The following is a 16,201-nucleotide window of genomic DNA, read 5'->3' as shown; positions in this document are numbered from 1 at the left end:
CTGGGTGCAAGGCAGGAACAATTCCTGGATGGAGCTTCAGTGCAATTCAGGGTCTTCTCAGTCACTCACCATCTCTTATTAAACCACAGTTACCCACTGAAGTTATTCTTACACAGTCATAGCTGTATTTGTAGTAAAGGTCCACTATCAAAGATGACATCCATTGTCTTTTCACTGTACTGTACCTTCTTCTGCCTGTTTAGGGTCCCAAAAAGGCTATGAGAATGGGCACTGGACGGGATGCCAGTCCCAGGTAAGGCTAAACCAACCTCAATGGTCTCCTATCCGTGCATTGGACTGGCCCAGACATGCTTAGCTTTCATCTTTATACCATAAGTGAAACCTTTCTATGAATATTGTAACAACCCAGGGGGTGTGAGAGGGAGTGGGATGTGCTTAACACTCTGTGTAAAGCTGCTGGTAGCTGGCTCTAAAAACAATGGCTGGTTTCTCCTTCTGCCAGGTCTGCTACTTCCTTAATCTGTTGCTCCTTACTGCCACTAAGGTCCTCTGCAACTCCACGCTATCCCAGCTGCTTCATTCTTGTGCCAACATACACACACCCCGGCAGCCTCGCTTCACTCTCCTCACCCAGGTTCAGAGGCAACCTATCTGTCGCACTTCTCCCCAGCCAACCCAAGGCCAAAGTCCAAACCGGAGGCTCAGTGCCAGCCACACACCCAGGCTGACGGCCTTTAGGAATGCGGAGACATGTCTGAAGTTCTTCATGAAGTGTTGCATCTGCATGACCCTCTTAAACACTCTTAGATAGCCCTTTAATGGCTTCTTGAGGTAGACAAATCCTGTCTGATTTGCCACTGGAGAAACATATCCCTAGTTAAAGAAATCACAATCTAAATAAGAAAGAAACCAAAGATGGACACCCCTCATTCACACCAGGCTGATGTGATGTATGTGATGTATGCTCTTGTTCAGTGCACAATGACAGATTAGTCAATCATAACAGAACAACAATAACATTTATTTTTACAGCACATTTTCAAACAGGCAATGTAGCTCAAAGTGCTTTACAAGACAACAAAAAGAAAGTTATATGAAATGAAAAAGCCAATAAGATTAGTAAATAATCTTAAACAATAAGTAATAAAAGCAAAAAGTAAGGTCAGATGGTTAAGAGGACAGAAAAAACAAAAACAAACTCCAGTTAGACTGGAAAAAAAAATTAAATCTGCAGGGGTTCCAAGGCCGAAAGACCACCCAGCCCCCACTGGGCATTTTACCTAACATAAATGGCCGTAAATCGGTCAAGTTTCAAATGATAGGAATTGAAGATGTTGGCCTTGTGGACATCTGAGACCCCCACCTTCAATCCATCAACACAGGACACTGCAAGGTGTCTTGATCAGGTGGTGGTGGCGCAGCATTTGGCCTTTTATCAGTTCACATTAGCACAATTAAATGATGTTGAAACAATACCATTCAATTATTTTCTTTTAAAAGAGGCATAATCAGCCTCGGGAATCAAGATTAACACTTTTTTGAAATTCAAAACATAATATGCCCATTTCTACTATACACATTTGAATTGAATTAACTTAAAACAAACATGTTTTAGGTACGTCAGTCGGCCATTTTCTAACCCACTTAGTCCTGAACAGGGTCACGGGGGTCTGCTGGAGCCTATCCCAGCTAACTTTGGGTGCAAGGCAGGAACAAACCCTGGAGGGGGTGTCAGTCCATCACAGGGATATCTCTCACACACACATACACACACACTGGGACCAGTTTAGAATGGACAATTAACATGCATATGCTATATCTGCTTAAAGATCTAACCCCTTTTGATACATTATGGGATCTCCACACCTTTGTTCAGTTGGAAAGAAAGTTAAAGACTTTTAGTAAACTAATATTATCCGAATGCCATGTTTTTCATGAAGTCATGGAAGCTGATTTATGATAGTTATTTTGATACACTGATGATTTAATGTATACAGACTGCTTTGTGTCAACATAAAGTAAAATATTTGATAGAAGTGAATTAAAACATATTCGCAGAATGTTTTTGGCTTTTATTGATCAAACCTGACATATTTCTGGACTGTAAGCACAGTAAGTTTTTTTTTTGCCCACCCTATATCAGAAAAGTATCTTTTTCTTTACTTCCTGTCCAACAGAATTATTCTGTTACAAGTACACAGAAAGACAAAATGTAAAAAAAAAAAAAAAAATTAAGCTGGATGAATAGCATGACCAAATTCTCTTATCTTCTTACTGTATATAATACACTACCTTGGCTGTTCGTTTGTCTGTCTAGGATTTTAAATCACCTCTAGCTCGCAAACCGTTTCACCTAATGACTTGAAATTTGGTACACATACGCTATGTGACGTCTACTATCCACTTTCGGGGTGAGGATTTTATTACTGCTTTTATTTTTATTTTATTTTATTGTACTGTAGAATCAACTCTGGGCAGCGCGCAGCAGGGCAGCCGTGGGGCGCATGCGTATGGGCGCCGTTTTCATTCCCTACCACCTTCGCTAATCATTCTTGAGTCAGATTGAAGACTTAAGTGCCAGCTTAAGTGAAAAATTAAAGAAAACATACAAAGTAATTGCAACACAAAAACCATCTTAGTCAGTTTTAACGCGAAAAGTTGCTGACGAAAGAAGAGAAGCAGTGGGCCGCTAGGGTGGAGAAAAGAAGAGCTGCTCAGGAAGCAGCAAGTGCATCAACCTCTGAGCAAACGAATGATAAACGTACAGAGAAAGAGGATGAAAACAATAAATCAATTGTATTCACTGCATGTTATCGTGCAGTACGCCTTTACTGGTAATAAAATAATAAGTTAATGCTATTACAGTTATGATTACATTGCGTAGATGTCAGTTGTGATCAGTAAAACCCAGAAACATTGTGTGGATATGTCTGAATGTAGTTCTATCAACAATTGTACTTTGTTAGAGTAATGCTGTCTGTATACGTTAAATCAATACTATTTAATTAAATGGAAATGTGTGGCATATTTATTAAAGTACTAGCTGTACCCGGCCACGCGGAGAAAGCGCACGTTTCTAATATGTTTAATTTCATAATGCTTGTGGGTATACAATATTTTTTGTTGTTTCATTGTCTGTGTAGATATAGAGATTGTCTGGTTGGCCGACTCTAGAACACGCAACATATAATTGTCCATGTGAGAAGCAATCCGTGTCTAGATCTAAACCGCACAAAAGATAAATAAAGATTGGCCCTGAGCTTTGTTGATGGTGATTGCAAACGCCAATCGAATTGGGAATTGCAATCTCTTAAATTGAAATTGCATAACCGTTGGAATCATAGGAATGCGAGGAATGAGGACATCTTCACCTTTGAAAGGTCCTGTCAAGATTGTTGCTTCTACGACGTTCCTCATTATTTTTTTTTACTGCAAACCGCATGCCGTTGCAAAGCTTTGGCTGGTTGATATTTCGCAACATGATAATTGGCATGCCTGGCAGATCGAGTGAATTAAAAAAATTCTGTTGGATAATTAACCGCTTCATCTGCTTCCGCAACAGTGTCGACTGACTTGCATGTGACTGCCTCGCGTTGAATGTTAGACTGAATAATATTGTTAAGTTCGTAGACGTCTTTGTTCTTGGCCGCAAGAATAGCTCGTTCACTCAGCCAATCGTGATTCTTATAATTGGTTTGAATATTGGGAAATACCTTTTCAGCTGATTCTTCTTTTGACGTCACTAAATTGCAGAAGTTATGAGGCAATGAAATTCGTCCTGAGGTCAGATCAACTGGCACTTTTCCGTTCCCAATTTCCAGCAATTGATGTGAGAATATCTCAGCTGCTCGATCGTTTTGCAGCTGGACACGCATATTTGTAGTTAATTTTAACGTCTTTACGTGTCGCCACAAAGTAGAGTATTTCAGGCAAGCATTTATTTCGTCCGCTGGTGTCGATCGAGGAATTACAGGCAATGTTTGCCTGAAATCTCCTGCAAGCAATATTAATGCGTTCCCAAATGGTGTGATGTTTCCACGCGAATCTTGCAATGATCGACCAAGAGCGATTTTTTGTGCGCCATTGTGCATTCATCCCAAACAATAAGTTTGCATTTCTGCAATACTTTTCCCATGCCGGATGCTTTGGAAATGTTGCACGTGGGAGTTTCAATGAATTGCATGTTCAATGGCAATTTCAAAGCGGAATGAGCAGTTCTTCCACCTGGTAGCAATGTCGCAGCTATTCCGGACGACGCAAGAGCTAAGACTATGTCATTTTGGGATCGAATTGCTGCCAGAATCAATCTAATCAGGAACGTTTTACCAGTTTCTCCTGGCGCATCTAAGAAGAAGATTTCTCCAACCCCGTTATTGACAGTTTGCATTGATCGTAAATGCCTTTTTGCTCAAGCGTTAGCTTAGGAATATTTGATTGCAAATACGACAAAAGATCGCCCGTGTTGTAATTTTGTTCACGACGCAATTCTACATCGAACTAAGCAGCAGCAGATCGATTCGGTGATGGCATTCCCAATTGATTGAGAACGTTGCTCGAGATTTCTAAGCACAAATCTTCAATTATTATCAACGCTTCGTTGTAGATTTCTGCTGTGAAATCCATGTTCATATTTGAATTCTCCTTGCGTATTCGACGGAAAATATCTTCAGCCATGTGCGATTTATATTTCAGTCAGTTTATTTAGTATAGCGTGTGTTGCTTTTACGTCCAACAGATGGCGCTGTTTTTCAAAAAAGCATGTTTTTACCTGTCACAGGTGTAACATCTATATAATAGTAGGCATATAAAAACACGCGCGTATTCGAATGCAACGTTGTGTCAAAATTTCAAAGCAATCGGTGAAGAACTTTCGGAGATTTAAGATTTTGAACAAACGAACATTTACATTTTTATTTATAGAGAAAATTTCTCTGAGAGTGCATGGACAAAGTCAGTGCTAAGAAGAACGCATAAACATTCGCTATTTTTTTAACAAACCCAGGGCACTTCATACTGAATGTTAATAATTTGTTATATACACTGAGTATATCACTCTGTAACCGTTCGCTTACTTGAGTTGGTGTACTTGCCTGAAGAACGCATGCTCCTCAATAGCTTTTTGTGGACGGGAAGTCCTGTGGTCATCATCGACTAATCTTTCCACCAAAAACATGTTTTTGAAACGAGCGCACAGAGTTTTCGCCGCATCATTTGGTATTGCAGAAAAGGGGATGCAGCGTCTGATTATAAACACGTTTTCTCTTTGGCATGTTTGATTTGTGAGATTCAAGTATGGTTAGCATCCTCGTAATTTTTTTTCTGACAGATGCAAACTCCTTACACGGACATCCAAACCGCCTGCGAGTGTAAACGACCACTTGTGCTTGATAGCCGTAGTTGACAGCTTTACGATGCAGAAAAGCATTGCATGTTTTGTGTGATTGGTGGTTTGATGTTTGGTTCGGTTGCACAATACAATAAGTTTAATCCGGGACATATTTTTATATTTTAGTTATTTCTTGGGACATCGAGACTCATAGCCTGAAATCATACTGGAAGGAAAACCGGCAGCATCATGGAACTGAGTTTGGTATCACATGTTTACAAGAAAAAGTCAAAGGAACGCCTACCACGATGAGACCACGCCCCCTTCCGCTAACAGCGGCGTTCGCCTCGGATTGGGCGTGGTTTCAAAACTTACTGTTGCCATAGTGCCACCTTCAATAGGATTTCTTTAACGTCTGTCACACATAGTCCACAACTACATTATACATTTGAGCAGAACCACATTGTCAACAGGCACAAGATACAATTAGAGAACTGAAGCAGAACGCTCTATTAATATTCTAAAACCATAGTGAATAAACGAAAACCTCCGATACGCATATGGCGAATTCCTCTCCTCTCTGTTACCAAGTTCGGGAAGGCGGCCCCTTAGGATTAGGGACCGGGTTGCGCGGGGGACGACGTTTGTGACGCACAGGAAGTTCGGCAGAAATGCCAAGTGCGGCGCCGGAGAAAAGGTGAGCGGGATTTAAACAAAGAGGAATGCTTTTAAGATTCAGGTGCTTTTACTGCAGTACAACTTGCTGTGAGGCATAAGACAACTACAGAACGATGAGGAGAGATGCCGTACGACATTTGCCTCCCAAACTTTCCGAGTATGTACTTGTTTGACGCGCGAGACATTTCACGTGTGCTCTGGTTTGTGTTTAGCTTTAGGAGCTGTAAGGGCTTGGAACTTTATAATGGTGTCATGTGCTGGCATTAATCTAACGGGCACCGTGCATCTTGTTCATTTTATAATAAAGGGAAAACAAAACATATGTTTTACCGTCACCTTTATTAGCTTTCTAGAAACTGGACCAGAAAGGCAAGAGCTGTAAACCTTATTGACTTTCAGATAAAATAAATGCTGAGACAAAGTCATTCTCAGTCTTTACTAGAATTCAGTTGATTTGACTAAGAAGCAGCAGATTCGTACGTCTTCTGCACTGCAAAAACAGAAGCTGATCCAAAAACTACAAAAGGGGAACTTAAACCTGAAACGGGATGAGTTTTGCCTCTATTGTTAAAAAAAACCTACGGGGTAAGTGAAATTTACTTGAGATTTTTTTAAAAAATCCAAATACTGTTAAGCACGTATTTCCTTATAAAAATCAATACATCTTACATCAAGGAAAACAAGATTTAACGTCTTGAAATAAAATCTTTCCCCTGCATAGATTTCGTTTTTTGCAGTTTGTATCTCATCTCGCCTACCTGTACATTATGGTGCTTGTAATCTGAAGATTCACACATTGGAACTTAAGATGTGACAGAACTGCAGTACTCTTGCAACTTTCTACTGTCCAAGTGATAGACGCTGATTTATCTTTTTACGGTTAGTAGAATAAACTTTTTAAAAAATTAAGGATGTGTACTGTATATCATTTTAAAGGTCTTGAAAATACGTTTTCTGCACCATTAAAATACACCGAATGGATCAATATTGCAACACTTAAGATGAGTGCAATAAAAAAGACAGCCATGTATCATGTTGGTGAGATTATTGGGATGGGGCTGTTCTAAAGTAATGTAAGAATTGCCTTACTTAGCATGTACTATCTAAGAATGGTTACTGTATATGGCTCTCCATTTCTAAAAAGGGAAATGTAAAATGGAGTGTCTGAATGCTTAAAAGTTCAAAAGTTATTTTTAAACTTTCCCTTAAGTAATTGACATTTAGGCACAGTTTTGTGATTAATTGGATAGATCTTGACCATGAGACCCATTAAGTTTCTTGGCTCCACGAAGAGTCAGTGAGCCCCATTATTAAAGATATACGAGCTGCTCTACTACGTGTGATTTAGAAGCTGTTAAACTTACTATTTGTAATTCTTTTACTGTTTGTTAACCCCATCTTTTAGAAAATGTAGGGTTTAGTTTAATACATTAAGACTGAAAACAGAAAAGTAATTATGTGCATATTTCAGTTTTAAAGAAGGGGTTCTTTCACCCACATGTCACAGAATTACGGCAAACTGCATAGGCAGGCCGATCTTGAAGGTAACATGGTAGAAAGTAAAAGAGGAGTGGTGACATCTGCCAAATTACAGAAGCCAATTACACAATAGAAAGATGAAGAATGACAGCTTTGGCATCCACTGTGCATCTGGCATATGCGGTGCAGCAGCCTGCTGGGGCTGGAAACTTGATATTGGGAGGACTGGTGGTCTGCATGTTTCCTAGTGTCTTGTATAATGTAACATTTAGGTACATATTGGACAGAACATAAAACCAGAGTAGAACTGAATGTGTTTATGATGCTTCATGTGTTAAAAAATGGAATTCTGGCTGCTTCACAGCGTAGATGATTGATTTTTGGTTGCAGTGGTCTCTTTATCCTTGAATATGTGTTTTGATTCCAAGGCCAACACTGTATCTGAGACCTCAATCACTTTGTCTCCATGTCTTTGTTACCTTAAACTGATCAGAAGGGTCAGGTGTATTACAAGACCCTGGATTCACAGGTGACAATGGCTGAAAATGCGATAATGACAAACAAGAAGGTCGCCATTAGTGGAACTTGAGGGAAAATTTAATGCACACTGGAAATATTATGTGTAAAGGTTTGTATGTTGCACTTTGTTTTTACTGTTTTCACTATGATTTTATGTTTTGTTCTGCTCCCAGAACAAGTAAATTTCCCTTCTGGAATCAAAGGTTTGTAATCTTAAACTTTGTGGTCCCCGGTCATATGTAGGGTGGTGTTCATTTTTTCCAGTTTAGCATATGTCATTCTTCATTATTTGCAAACATCAAAGACACGGGATGTGTAATCTTCCTTTTTCTTTCGGCTGCTCCCTTCAGGGGTTGCCACAGCAGATCATGCAAAATTGTTGTCCACGTATTGATTTGGCAAAATTTTACAACAGATATGTAATACTAATGATAAAAGTAAGCAATCACTAATTGATGTCTGGTGTATACTAACTAGTGATTGAGATGAGACCTGATGTGATTGGTTGATTCTGAGCAGCCCCACCCTGGATTATTTAAGGGTCTGCACACAAATGACGGCAGGTGTTGGTAGGATTTTTTTCTTTTTTCACTAAGCACTTTCTGATTTGTTTTCACCTTTTGTGTAGTTTGCAATTTTGCAATAAAGGTGGAATAAGTTCTGAGAGGATTTATCTTGGTTTCACTTTTATTATTACACTTTTTTATTTAACTTGCCCCTTGAATAACTTTGAACTTTGTCTAGGTCAAACTTTGTAGGTATGGTGATCTCCGGTGACAATGCAGTATTTTGTCAGTTTTGACCCGGGATCTGTACGTTAATTACATCAAATTTAAGTTTCTCATTTCATTATATTATACTTGTAGCAATTACACACATGTATGAAAAATTAGCAGTGTTGGTAAAGTGGTTTGCGTGTTGGCTTTTCAATCAAACAGTCAAAGGTTCAAGACCACTGTGGACAAATTAATTAAGAAAAGAAGTCATTTTGATTAATTGATATTGAAGTTTTGTCAAATTGCTTCAATATGACAGTTACACAGCATTGCTCGAATGCTTAGCATGTCCAATCAGATGATCGAAGGTTCGAGACCAATGTAAACAAAGTAATTTTTTTTTCATCATTTATATACAGATTTGGTGAAGTACTCTTTTCAGGGATTTGAAAATATTGGCTCAGTGGATAAAGTGTTGGGCTTTCCTAAGAAAGACTGAAGTCTGGATTCTCCAATAGACAAATGTATATTTCCAGTACTTCACACATGTAACGTTTCACTGTGGTTAGAATTTTCTGAAATAAGAGATGAACATGAATGAATGTTACGTTTAACTGTAAGATCGTGGGTTCGATTCCACTCTGTCGCTAATGTCATTTCTGCCTAATCACCTTACCACTCAAGTCAAGGTTTTTGTAACATGCAGAGGGCATTAGGATGGATGGCATTAGGATGTCTACAAATATACAGGTAAAAAAAGATTTTTAAGTGACATGATTTTATTTAAAAATGCACTAAAAAGTAAAAACTTTTTTTTTTTTAACAAGATTTCCCTAAGTGATAAATAACACAATTTGAAAATTTCTTCAATTATAACCATTATCCTACATACTTTACTCAACTTTTATATGATGTGTCATTTTCTTTCCATAGTTAAGCTGGTTAGAAATTTCACTTTAATGAATCTTTGCATTTTAGTTGAATTAAATTAATTCTTTTATGGGCACCCCACGATTTTGATTTTTAGTCATATATAATCAACAAAATCTTAGTACAAGAAAACTAAACTTACTTTTTATTGCATTTTTGAATAAAAGTTTGCCACTTAATCTTGTTTTTCTTTATTATGCAAAATCTGCGATTTAGGCAGGGGTGTGTAGACTTTATATCCACTTTTCTTCAGTGTTACTCACTTGTATGCTTATTGGTAAATAATTGTCTATATATCCAGAAAAAGAATACATTCTTGCACATCTAACACATACCGTGCACTCCTACTTCATTAAATAAAAATCTAGCATAACAAGTGTGTAATTTCCATATTGTTGTAAACAACATAGAAATTAAGAAGTAATGGCTTGGTGAGTTGAGAGAAGAAGTGGGTTGAAACAAAAATCTGCAGTCACAGGGACTGAGTGTTGAGAGGCATTGGGTTATAATGCTGTTAATCAAATGTATCTGAAGTACCGTGTAACTATCTGAATGTTTTTCTGTATATGGTTTTTTTTAACCAATAGTTAATATTATTAATAATATTCTTAGTTCAGTGGAGCGCCTTAATCTTCACATCCTACATACAATTGCCTGAAACATTCATGCCATAGATCAGTTCTTGCTTTTCCTGGTGACTGACCTTGGCTTTTGTCAGCTTTTGTTGATGGTCATTAATAAAATACAACGTCACAGGAAACTGTAATTAGTAGAAGTAATGGGAATTTGGGGTATGTGTAGAACATCCTGTAAAAAAGGTGTCTTAATTAAAGGTTTGATCTGTAATATTCTACCATCGCAAAGTTGTGGAGGGTTTAGGTCAAAAGCAGTATAAACCAAATCATGATTTACTTTAACTTGTTACATGCAACATGGCCTTTTCCAGGCTGAACATTTACATGAGGCATGCATTGAACTGGACATTGTAAGCACTCTGCAGAAAAAATCAGATTTGGATTTTCCCAGGTCTATCGGTTGTCAGCTTTGAGCAATTTAAAATTTGTTTTCAGAACCTATTATCCTCATTGTTTAATTTCAATTATTTCCTCATTTTTACAACAAAGGCGGAGAATGTTTATTGATACCTGTAGTTCTGTTTAATACGTTGTTTTTTTTTTTATATATATTTTTAGTTTGCAAGTTTTTCTATGTATTGAGTACAATTGGTTAAACAAATGTATCCCTTTTACCTCTGTCCAGTTCCGATTTTGGAGCACCACAATGGCAGCAGTCTTTCCTTCCTGCGACTTTCTTGATCAGTGGCCAATTTCTGCTGTTACATGACTTAATTTTAATTACTGTTTTTTTTATGTGCAGTCCTCTGAACTGCCTTTTTTCTTTAAACAGCAGCCAGACAAAAATGAGATGTGAAGTGAGGCAACTGATGATCAGCTAAGTCAAGGCATCAAACAATAACCAATGTCACTCCAACCATTTTCTTAACAAGAAGCCAAATCTTGTTAAATAAGCCCATTATTTAATTCCGTAGCCTTTTGCTTGTTTTGCCACATCAGACATTTCCATAGTGTTTGTTTCCTTGTATCTAGGGCCTCTGTCTATCCGAATGTTTTGTGGACCTGTAAAATGTATCTCTGTGGTTTCTGCAGGTGGCGTAATGATCTGTTCCTTAGCCTAACACCACCTGCTTGTTCAGTGTTTTCTTGCTGTAATGTATTTTTGCTTTGTTCTTTCAGGTTTTTGGTAATGGCTCCTAGGTCTAATATGTTTTGCTTTAAATTTGAAAATCATGGAGACACAGTGCTGCATAAGATGAACTTACTGCGTGAGCAAAATCGGTTTTGTGATGTTACCTTACAAATAAAAAATTTTGAATTCCATGGACATAAAGTTGTTTTGGCAGCATCTTCTCCATTTTTGAGAGACCAGTTCTTGCTTAATGATTCAAGGGAAGTGACCATTTCTGTCTTGCAAAGCTCTGAAATCAGTAGGCAACTTCTGCTGTCTTGTTACACAGGAATTCTTGAATTTCCCATGAAGGACCTGGTCAACTACCTCACAGCGGCCAGTGCACTACAAATGGGGCATGTTGTTGAAAAGTGCACACAAGCAGTTTCTCAGTACCTAGACCCAACGTTAGCCCATCTGCAGCTACAGAAGACTCACAAAAGTAGTTTTACTGATGAGGGGGAGCAAAGTTCACCATCTATAGATGATACATTTCAAGGTCCCGAAGATATTGGAATTTACATAGACTCAAACGATGGTAAAAATGTCAAATCCAAATGTCTTTCAGAATTTTGTTTTGAGCGTAAATATCAGGCTTTTGATTCATCAAGTGAAACCACAAGCAGCCATGGGATGAACACTTTAGTGGATGAAGTGGACCAAGAAGTGATTAGTGGAGATATTTACATGTTGGCTGCACATGAGATTGAATTTCAAGGGTTGGTATCGACTAAATATTCACCAGAAGAAGAGGATCGGATGGGACAAGAAGATGTTAGATCACCCTTGATCAGTAAGCTAATGACAGACAACCACATTCGAGAATATGACACAATATTACAAAAGCCTTATTATTGTAAGATGTGTTGCAGAATGTTTCAGCATCTTGAAAACTACATAAGTCACATGAAGGAGCATAAACTATATCTGTGTTTGCGATGTGGTAAGACTTTCTCTCAGAAAAGTAACCTCACACGGCACATACGCGTTCACACAGGATTTAAACCCTTTGAGTGCTCACTGTGCAAAAAGGCATTCAGCCAGAAAGCGACTCTGCAGGATCATATTAACCTTCATACTGGAAAAAAGCCTCACAAGTGTAACTATTGTGCAGTTAATTTTGCACATAAGCCAGGACTGAGAAGGCATCTAAAAGACATTCATGGAAAGAGCAGCTTAGAAAATACTTCAGAGGAAGTGGGGACAGTGATTGTAGATAGTGATTAAGAAGAAGTCTCCAGTCTACCTCTTAGTTTGTATGACACATAGAGTCAAGAGTGTCCATCATGGTCTTTCAATTTTTATCAGCTGTTTCATTTTAGTTTCCTGTCATATTTTAATAGTCGCTGTGATAGTTTATACAGTTGCTCCCTAATCAGTGTTTTGAACAGTAATGCCGGGCTCAAGTGTGTCCAAGTGCAGTATGCCTTATCTGCTGAAGTACTGTATATTCACAGTACAGAACAAGAAATCTCATTGGTGCAGTACTCTGAAGTTTACCAGGTAACGCCTGCATAAACCCTCCTCTCAGTCCCCAGTTCTTCTAAAAGTTAGAGTTGTGTTCCTGCTTGATGTTCATTTAATTACCAAAGAGAAAAGTAAACTGAGTTGGTTAAACAATAACTTTCCCATATTTTTGCAAGTGACCATTGGCTGTTCTTTTCTGAAGGTTCTTTGCACTGTGTTGTTTAACAATATTATGAGACTTGCCTAAACTGAAAAAGCTATGTCTTGTTGATGTGTTGCATTATGGCCGCTGTGCCGTAAAATGTAAGCCAGTTCAGTTTTTGGAATCTTTTTTTTTTTTTTTATTGTTATGTTCATGTTTAAAAAAAGATGGTTCCATTATGACATTGTAATTTTTGTGTATCTCACATGAAAGCTGTTTTGCTGTCACTGGACTTTGCATCTTTTCTTTAACTAAAATTCATACAGATAAAAAAAAGTAGCCTTGAAAGACAGTGGTGTGCCCTTGGGCTAACCCCTGAAAAATCAATTGAGCCAACTGCTTGAATTGCAAGTGGCTACAAAGCTGCTGTCTTTGGTAGTGCGTATGGGAATAAAAAGAATAATGTTCATGTATTTTACATTTGTGGAATGATGTTCTGTGCTGTATTTCATGACGATATCAAACTATTAATTTATATGCCGAGGATGGCTACAAAACAGGAACACCCGACACACAGCAGAGTTCGACATGTGCTGCAATTCAGGCATTCAACTAATTAGACAGTCATTTTGCATAAGTCGCTCCACAGTTGAGCACAGTATGGCTGAGCAAAACTGTGTGTAGCACACATTAATGGAGGATGTCCCTATGCAGAATGCACATCACATAACTGTGTTGTTCCTCATATTTAAATCCATGAAGAATTATACATATGATTGAGTCAAGATCATATCATGTGGCTGTTTTGCAACTTTTAAACATTTATAAAATTTATTGTGGTGCATATTATAAGTATTTGTGCCATAAAAAAAAACGGATATTCGACATCTGGCTTATGTCTCAAGTTTAATTTGTGATTTACCTTTAACACAAAGTTAGTTTCTTTTGATATGAAAACAACTGTGAATACAACGACCTGCACTGTCATACACTGTGTAGCATTTCAGAATCTTCCTCAGTAAGAATCCTTACAGTCCTGCATGTGTTTTGAGTGTGTGTTTGTGTTTAAAGGGTCTTCACGTCAGTCAAATGTCACAGTTTGCCCTATGAGATAAAAGTTGAATAGCCTGTAAGTCTTCGGGTCTGATCTGCTGAATGACTTATAAAGAAAGCTAGAGGGGCACCCTGCCTGCTAGCCTGTTATTGAGTAATAATGAACCTTGGAAATTAATTGATTTTGTGAAACACACAAGAATAATTGACACAAAAAAGTTGTATAGCTATAAAATAGTAGAGGTAAATGTCCAGAAATTATAGATATGAGTACTGTGTGGGCCAGGAAAACTTACAGTGGAAACTATTATGGGAGCAAATGAGGAGTGAGAATTGGCCTCATTGTGTGTTAAGAAATATCATTTAATTACTAACCCTGTATATATTTTTCCAGTCAGATGTGTTAATTTAAAATTGGAGAATAATCATTCACATGTTAAATGAATGTTAATTATTGTTGAATAAATTTCCAATGTTAAATGTAAAAAGTGAAATTTTATTCAGCTGACGCTTAATTGATTAATGAGGGTTTTTTGGGCCAACACTGTTTAAAAGCTGTAGCTGTGAGCCTGCCACTCCAGTTTCATGAGCACAAAACCCTGAAGCAGCACTAGGACTTTTTTTCTTTTATTACAACCTGCATTTATTTTTCCTGCTAATTTTAGTCCAAGGTACTTTTTAACTGTTGCATACAGAAAAGGAATGCATGTGTAATACTATTTAATACTTTCTTATTATACGTTGTGTTGTATATTTTGAGAGAAAACAAATCAGTAATGTTTTATTGTAACCTGTAAAAGAATTGTTGATAGAATTATAAAAGCTTATGTTAAGGCTGATGGACTTTTGGATGTTGACCCAGCCCAGCTTTTATAGATAGTCTGATTTGGTCTTTTTATTTCAATAATTTCTTAATTACATACTTTATTTCTCTTTGTTTCTAAACTTAGTGGGCAGATTTTAAAATAGTCTGCAATAGATATTTCTCAAGTTGTATTTTAGGTCACAAGTTTGCGTTTGGCCTCTTCATTGCTCTTGATGTTCCATTATGTCTTTTTCAATTATTTTATCTTTATTTTTGTATTACACTCCTAATGTGTAGTAAAAGTTCCACATGACACCTTGATTGCCTGCATCTAATAAGAAACTTAATTCTCAAAAAAGGTTTCTCAACTCAATTGGCGCTAAAGCTCAGGTTATAGAAGTGAACTCCTTTTTTTATTCCTCTATTTGATGACCGCAAAGCCTCTGCCTACTGTTAGAAATCCTCTGTGTTCACAAATGACATAAAGCTTCTTTCTTCCATAATATCTGCTTGTTTCTGTCCTTTTCTGACCTGCCTGTGCTTGTATGACTTCTTCTAAACATCTCAGTCGAAACTCACACAAATGAGCTCTCTCTTTAACCATCATTGCCTCCCAGTGCCTTACAACACTGAATCCAAAATCATGTTGCTGAGCTATAATTTAGTTTTGCCCCCACCCAACCCCCTACAACTCTGCACTCTGGGTCACCGAAGCTTGTAATCTGGTAGTAACCTATGGTCCAAGGGGTGGTGGGGCTTTTAGGGTTATCACAGTCCGAGTCTGGGATGACCTGCCTAAATTATTTGTTCTGTTAAAAAAAAAACTCCTAGCTTTTTTTAAAAGAAAACATGACTCGCCATCACGAAGACATAAGTGTGCCAATGGGCTGGTTCCACGTGTATTTGTACAACAAAGAAGAACTATAAATGAACCGATATTTCAACACTGTTGTCCTTCTAATCTACCCATTCCCAATTGTGTGTACCCTCATTACTCGGAGTGAAAATAATACCATCTTCACCTCCAGCTCTGCCTCCTGCTTTCTGGTCAGTGTCACTGCCTCCAAACCATACAACATAGCTGGTCTCACTACCGCTTTACAGACCTTCTCTTTCACTCTTGCTGGTACTTTTCTATCACAAATCACTCCTGTCACTCTTCTCCACCCTGCACTCTCCATTGCTGTGGACTGCTGAACCCAAGTGTTTAAATTTGTCTGCCTTCACCAGCTCTGCTCCTTGCAGTCGCACCCTTCCACCACCTTCCCTCTCTTTCACGCACATGTCCTCCGTCTTACTCCTACTGCCTCTCATTCCCCTTCTCTCCAGTGCGTACCGCCACCTCTCCAAACAGGAAAGGGCTCACCGCTGATCCATGA

The 16,201-nt window shown here is 38.1% G+C and overlaps 1 protein-coding gene across 3 annotated transcripts; it reads left to right on the top strand.

Moving 5' to 3' along the window:
- The first annotated feature begins 3,848 nt into the window (after positions 1 to 3,848).
- LOC120535162 (zinc finger and BTB domain-containing protein 26-like) lies at positions 3,849 to 15,646 on the top strand. Of its 3 annotated transcripts, none has more exons than XM_039762798.1 (2): positions 3,849 to 6,122; positions 11,364 to 15,646. In XM_039762798.1, exons 1-2 carry the CDS (start codon positions 6,079 to 6,081, stop codon positions 12,580 to 12,582), a joined length of 1,263 nt encoding a protein of 420 aa, XP_039618732.1. In that variant the 5' UTR covers positions 3,849 to 6,078; the 3' UTR covers positions 12,583 to 15,646. The 3 variants fall into 3 exon arrangements, with proteins under 3 accessions (XP_039618732.1, XP_039618734.1, XP_039618735.1); XM_039762800.1 differs by having other exon boundaries at positions 3,851 to 5,984; XM_039762801.1 differs by lacking the exon at positions 3,849 to 6,122 and adding an exon at positions 6,596 to 6,844.
- Positions 15,647 to 16,201: the final 555 nt, after the last annotated feature.

The sequence above is a fragment of the Polypterus senegalus genome, chromosome 9, assembly GCF_016835505.1.
Source record: "Polypterus senegalus isolate Bchr_013 chromosome 9, ASM1683550v1, whole genome shotgun sequence".
In the NCBI taxonomy this organism is placed as follows: Eukaryota; Metazoa; Chordata; class Cladistia; order Polypteriformes; family Polypteridae; genus Polypterus; species Polypterus senegalus.
Note: the sequence above shows the minus strand (reverse complement) of the source record. Positions and strands in the feature narration are given on the sequence as shown.